General features: G+C 49.6%; 1 protein-coding gene across 1 annotated transcript; it reads left to right on the top strand.

The window, feature by feature from the left end:
• The first annotated feature begins 4223 nt into the window (after positions 1-4223).
• On the top strand, positions 4224-6479 carry LOC128840103 (putative golgin subfamily A member 6-like protein 3). The gene is made up of 2 exons (XM_054033628.1): positions 4224-4786; positions 5859-6479. The coding sequence occupies exons 1-2, from the start codon at positions 4243-4245 to the stop codon at positions 6380-6382; spliced, it is 1068 nt and encodes a 355-aa protein (XP_053889603.1). The 5' UTR covers positions 4224-4242; the 3' UTR covers positions 6383-6479.
• Positions 6480-6700: the final 221 nt, after the last annotated feature.

Raw genomic sequence — 6700 nt, 5'->3', positions numbered from 1 at the left:
TGCAAAGGGCAATGTCAGGCACTTGGGGACAAAACAACACGAATTTTTGCCATAAACTGGAGCCTAATCAGTGGGGAGCAATAGAGGAAGAGAGAGACCTGCGTGTATTGGTTGATCATAGGATGACTATGAGCAGACAATGTGATGTGGCCATGAAAAAGGCTAATGCAATGCTAGGGTGCATCAGGTGAGGTATTTCCAGTATAGACAGGGAAGTGTTAGTACTATTACACAAGGCACTAGTGAGACCTCATCTGGAATACTATGTGCAATTCTGGTCTCCCATGTTTAAGAAAGATGAATCCAAACTGGAACAGGTGCAGAGAAAGGCTACTATGATGATCCGAAAAATGGAAAACCAATCTTATGAGAGAAGACTCAAGGTGAAGGCGAGGGAGATATGATTGTTCTCTAAAAATACATCAGAGGCATAAATACTGGGGATGGAGAGGAGTTACTTAAATGCCAATGTTGAAACAAGAACAAAAGGATATAAACCGGCCATCAACAGGTTTAGGCTTGAAACTAGATGAAGGTTTCTAACCATCAGAGGAGTGAAGTTCTGGAACAGCTTTACAAGGGGAGCAGTGGGGGAAAAAACCTAACTGACCTCACAATTGAGCTTGATAAGTTTATTGAGGGGAGGGGATGGGATGATAGGCCTGCCTACAATGCCAGGTTGCCCATCTGCAATTGCTTGTAGCAAATATCCCCAATGACCAGAGATGGGACACTGGATGGAGAGGGCTCTGAGTTAACTACAGAAAATTCTTTTCTGAGTGGCTGGTGGGTCTTGTCAACATGCTTGGGGTTCAACTGATTGCCATATTTGGGGGTGGAAAGGAATTGGCAGCTTGGTAGAGATCCTGGGTTTTTTTCCCACCTTCCTTTGCAGCATGGTCATTTGCAGGTTTAAATTAGAATAAATGGTGGATTCTCTATAATTTGAAGTCTTTAATCATGATTTGAGGACTTCAGTAACTCAGCCAAAGGTTAGGGGTCTATTACAGGAGTGGGTGAGCAAGGTTCTGTGGCCTGCAATGTGCACGAGGTCATACTAGATGATTATGATACTCCTTCAAGTCTATGAGCTACAGTGAGGTAAAATCTACCAGTTATTCTCAGTCAAACACAGCTATTCTTGCAGTAATGGCCGAACCATGGCCACTGTACACAGGCCAGCTAGCACATTTCCTCATGACCTGAACTAAGCTCTATCCCTTCTCCTAGTCCAGGGGTAGGCAACCTATGGCAGAGATGATTTTCAGTGGCACTCACACTGCCCCGGTCCTGGCCACCGGTCCGGGGGCTCTGCATTTTAATTTAATTTTAAATGAAGCTTCTTAAACATTTTAAAAACCTTATTTACTTTACATACAACAATAGTTTAGTTATATATTACAGACGTATAGAAAGAGACCTTCTAAAAACGTTAAAATGTATTCCTGGCACGCAAAACCTTAAATTAGAGTGAATAAATGAAGACTCGGCACACCACTTCTGAAAGGTTGCCAACCCCTGTCCTAGTCTAAACAATCCTGGAGCATCACTGTTCCCCAATTGCAAAGTGTCACCAAGTCCCCCCACCCCGCATGTCTCATTCTCAGTTGTTTTCACGTTGCCCTGGAGTGTGCTAAATAGCAGTTATTTTTGTACCGTTTTTCTCATTTGAAATGTATTTAAATATAATAAAGAACAGGATCGGGGCAGTCCCTGTGGCACTCCGAGGAGATGGGAGCAGTTAGAGGGATTCCCTTCTCCCCCATCTCCTCAGTATTGGTTACCTTCTGTCTGAGCCATGTAGAGCAGGGGTCTCAAACTCAAATGACCACGAGGGCCACATGAGGACTAGTACATTGGCCCAAGGGCTGCATTACTAACACCTCCCCATGCTGCTCTTGGCCCCGCCCCCACTCCATCTCTTCCATGAGGCCCTGCCACTGCCCCACCTCTTCCCACCCCTTCCCTGCCCCCATTTCAACCCCATCCCCAAAATCCTCACCCCAACTCCACCCCCTCCCTGCCACCAGGAGGTGCAGGAAGGATGAGGGGAGCAGCAGGGGGTCAGAGTGCAGGAAGAGTGCCTCAGGGGGCTCAGGGCAGTGGGTTGGGGTGTGGGGTGCAGGAGGGGTGAGGGGTGTGGCAGGGGGTCAGGGCAGGGGATCGGGGTGCAGGAGGGGTGCGGCAGGGGGCTCAGGGCAGTGGGTTGAGGTGCAGGAGGGGTGTGGCGGGGGTTGGGGTGCAGGATGCGGCAAGGGGCTCAGGGCAGGGGGTTCGACTGCAGGAAGGGTTTGGGGGGCGGGCTCTGGCCCGGCGTGCACCGGGGGCAGGGCAGTCTCCCTGCCTGCCTGCCCTGCCCCCGCACTGCTCCGGGAAGCCGACGGAACCTGGGGAAGGAGGGGCTCAGGGGTGTGTGTTGCTGTTGCTTCAGGCACCGCCCCCTCAGCATCTCCCATTGGCTGGGAACGGGGAACCGCAGCCAATGGGAGTTGCTGGGGGCGGTGCCTGATGCAACATCAACACACACCCCTGCGCCTCTCCTCCCCTAGATTCTTTCCGCTTTCCGGAGCGGCGCGGGGGCAGGGCAGGCAGGTAGGCAGGGAGCCTACCCTGCCCCTGGTGCGCGCCGGGCCAGAGACGTTTTAGGTAAATGCTGGGGGAGGGCGGAGGGGCTGTGAGGAGCTCGCGGGTCGCAGAAACTAACCGGCCCGTGGGCCGCGTGTTTGAGACCCCTGGTGTAGAGTTTATCTTCTTCACAGTCTACCCCTCCACCTCCCAAAGTGTCCCAAAGTGATTTGATTCCTTTAATCTTAAATTAGACTCATTAGGGCAGGAGATGAAAGTGTCACAGACCTGGAAGGGGAATTCAAATTGATCCGAAACACAGTGGGGTCATTCTGAGTTTAAATCACTGTTTCTGTCTATTGGCAAAGTCACTTCTGGGCCTTTTCCTGATGTGTTGGGCTGGTTGGCAGATGGGAAGGTTGCCTGTTTTCCCATTATGATGATGATAAAACTATTGTAAATAACATGACAATAATAGAGGGAGTGCTGAGTAAAGTGGTTTTGAATGGCTCAGAGGAGAACCTGTTGCCCTGATTCTGTGTCATATGCAACCTGCTCTGGAATGTCACTTGATATGAAATGGAAAGTGTCTTATTCTTCTCTCTATGGGTTTTTCTTTCTTTTCTGAAGGCCGTTTGGTCACATGACTGGATATTAGTTTTATTTGACAGAATGTAGCTCAGATTTATTGGGGACTTTGAGATAAATGACCATTTACTAAAATAGTAATTTCTCAGGTTATTTTTGCTTTTTCCCCATCACTCCATGTTGATGTTGAGGAAGTTCAAATTCAGTTCATTCAACTGGAGAGAATACTCCAAGCTCTTGGGCATGCTACCAAGGAACTCTCCATTCTAAAACGTGAACAACAGCACATCCCAATTTGTGCAACTAACTGAAGTAACTGCATATGATCACACTGTTGTTAAATTCTTTTGGTCAATATGGTCTCAGATGACCCAAGGAGAGAATTCCACAGTAAGTGACTTGGAACTAGGCAAAATGGCCTTGTATCTGGGGCCCTAAGAACATAATAATGGCCACATTGGGTCCGACCAATAGTCCATCTAGCCCAGTATCCTGTCTTCTGGGAGTGGCCAATGCCTGGTGCTTCAGAGGGAATGAACAGAACAGGGCAATCATCAAGTGATCTAGTCACAGCATCTGGCAGTCAGAGGTCTAGGGATAACCAGAGCATGAGGTTGCATCCCTGACCATCTTGGCTAATAGTAGCAGTAGCTGCGGTCCAGGCCCTATAGGCATTTACACCTGACAATATCACCTAGATAATCCTATGGCCTGGTCTACACTACGACTTTAATTCGGATTTATCAGCTTTAATTCGAATTGACCCTGTAACCGTCCACACAACGACGCTATTTATTTCGATGTAAAGGGCCCTTTAAATCGATTTCTGTACTCCACCCCGACGAGCGGAGTAGCGCCAAAATCGATTTTAACATTTCGAATTAGGGATAGTGTGGCCGCAATTCGATGGTATTGGCCTCCGGGAGCTATCCCACAGTGCATCATTGTGACCGCTCTGGACAGCAATCTAAACTCGGATGCACTGGCCAGGTAGACAGGAAAAGCCCCGCGAACATTTGAATTTCATTTCCTGTTTGCCCAGCGTGGAGAGCACAGGTGACCACAGATAGCTCATCAGCACAGGTAACCATGCAGGCTGATAATCGAAAAAGAGCACCAGCATGGACCGTGAGGGAGGTACTGGATCTGATCGCTGTATGGGGAGAGGATTCAGTGCTTGCAGAACTTCGTTCTAAAAGACGAAATGCAAAAACTTTTGAAAAAATCTCCAAGGGCATGATGGAGAGAGGCCACAATAGGGACTCTGAGCAGTGCCACGTGAAAGTCAAGGAGCTCAGACAAGCGTATCAAAAAACAAAGGAGGCAAACGGTCGCTCCGGGTCAGAGCCACGGACATGCCACTTCTACGCCAAGCTGCATGCAATTCTAGGGGGGGCTGCCACCACTACCCCACCTGTGATCGTGGATTCTGGGTCGGGGATAGTCTCATCAGCGACGCCTGAGGATTCTGCCGATGGGGGAGAGGAGGAGGAGGATGAGGATGAGCTTGCAGAGAGCACACAGCACTCCGTTCTCCCCAACAGCCAGGATCTTTTTCTCACCCTGACTGAAGTACCCTCCCAAGCCTCCCAAGCCAGTACCCAAGACTCTGACCCCATGGAAGGGACCTCAGGTGAGTTTACCTTTTAAAATATAAAACTTGTTGTAAAAGCAAACGGTTTTTAATGATTACTTTGCCCTGAGGACTTGGGATGCATTTGCGGTCAGTTCAGCTACTGGAAAAGTCTGTTAACGTGTCTGGGGATGGAGCGGAAATCCTCCAGGGACATCTCCATGAAGCTCTCCTGGAGGTACTCCGAAAGCCTTGCCAGAAGGTTTCTGGGCAGTGCATCCTTATTCCCTCCTCCATGGTAGGACACTTGACCACGCCATGCTTGCAGCAAGTAATCTGGTATCATTGCCTGACAAAGCCTGGCAGCGTATGGTCCCGGTGTTTGCTGGCATTCAAGCAACATCCGTTCTTTATCTTGTTGTGTAATCCTCAGGAGAGTGATATCACTCCTGGTAACCTGGTTGAAATACGGGAACTTAATTAAGGGGACAGAGGTGGCCGTTCCTACTGGGCTGTTTGCCTGTGGCGGAAAATAAATCCTTCCCTGCAGTTAGCCAAGCGCAGATGGGAAATTGGCCCTGAGTTTTTCGCGTTTGGCTGCAGGGATCTTCCCTGTTACCAGCCACGCGGTGGGGGGTGGTGGGTACCGTGATCATCCCAGAGAATTCATGGCGGGAGGGGGGCGGCGGCGGAGGGGGGTGGTTAGTTTGGTGCCTGCAGGGATCTTCCCTGATACCAGCCATGCGGTGGGGGGGGAGGGGTACAGCGATCATCCCAGAGAATTCATGGCGAGAGGGGGGGTGGTTAGTTTGTTTTCTGCTGCAGCTGCTGAATGTTAACAGAAAAACCGCAGCACTCTACAGGCTATGCTTGGTATGTGGGAAAGGAGGGCGCAGAAGCTGTAAGACAATGGCTTACCATGGCCGCATGCAAGCCGAATTCTGTTGCCCAGACCTGTGATCTCTAGCAGCAAAGCCACAGGCACTCAGCATTAAGAGGCAAAATGCGACCTTGCACAGAAATCACATGTGCTATGTAATGTGAATAGTGTTGGTCACCGTGAAAGAGTATAAGCATTGTTCTGCAAAATGTATCTTTTTAAACAATTCTCTCTTTTTTCCCCTCCCTACAGCAGCTGCAAATTCCTCAAGCCTCCCTCCTCCATCCCGAAGGTTATCACAGATAAGGCGTCGTAAGAAGAGAACGCGAGACGAGATGTTTTCTGAAATTATGGAATCCAGCCGCAGTGACAGAGCTCATCTGAATGAGTGGAAGGAAACAGTTTCAAAGTATAGGAAAGAAGCCAGTGAACGTGAGGACAGGAGGGACCAACGTGAGGACATGAGGGACCAACGTGAGGACAGGAGGGACCAACATGAGGAGAGGAGGGACCAACGTGAGGAGAGGAGAGACGCTCGAGATGAGAGGTGGCGGCAGGAAGACCAGAGGAGGCAGGATGCAACGCTGGGGCTGCTGCGTGAGCAAACAGACATGCTCCGGCGTCTGGTGGAGCTTCAGGAACGGCTGCTGGAAAACAGACTGCCGCTTCAGTCCCTGTTCCACCCTCCTCCCTCCCCATGTTCCGTATCCTCCTCACCCAGACGTGTAAGAACACGGGGGGGAGGCTCCGTACACCTTCCCATTCCACCCCAATAGACAGCCCAAGCAAAAGGCTGTCATTTTTTTAACCTTTTCTTTGTGGCTTTTTCCTTCCCAGCAATCCTCCTCCCAAATACCACCCGGGTTCCCTCCCTCTTTTTCTAATCTATTAATAAAGAATAAATGATTTTTAAATGATAGTGACTTTATTTGGTTTGAAAGAAAGCTGGGGGAAGGGGGAGGGTGGGTTCCTTACAGAAAATGAGTCAATAAAGGAGGCGGGTTTTCATGAAGGAGAAACAAACAGATATTTCACACTGTAGCCTGGCCAGTCATGAAACTGGTTTTTAAAGCTTCTCTGATGCACAGCGCTTC

Source organism: Malaclemys terrapin, chromosome 7, assembly GCF_027887155.1.
Source record: "Malaclemys terrapin pileata isolate rMalTer1 chromosome 7, rMalTer1.hap1, whole genome shotgun sequence".
NCBI classification, from domain to species: domain Eukaryota; kingdom Metazoa; phylum Chordata; order Testudines; family Emydidae; genus Malaclemys; species Malaclemys terrapin.
This window is presented reverse-complemented; position numbering and strand designations above follow the sequence as displayed.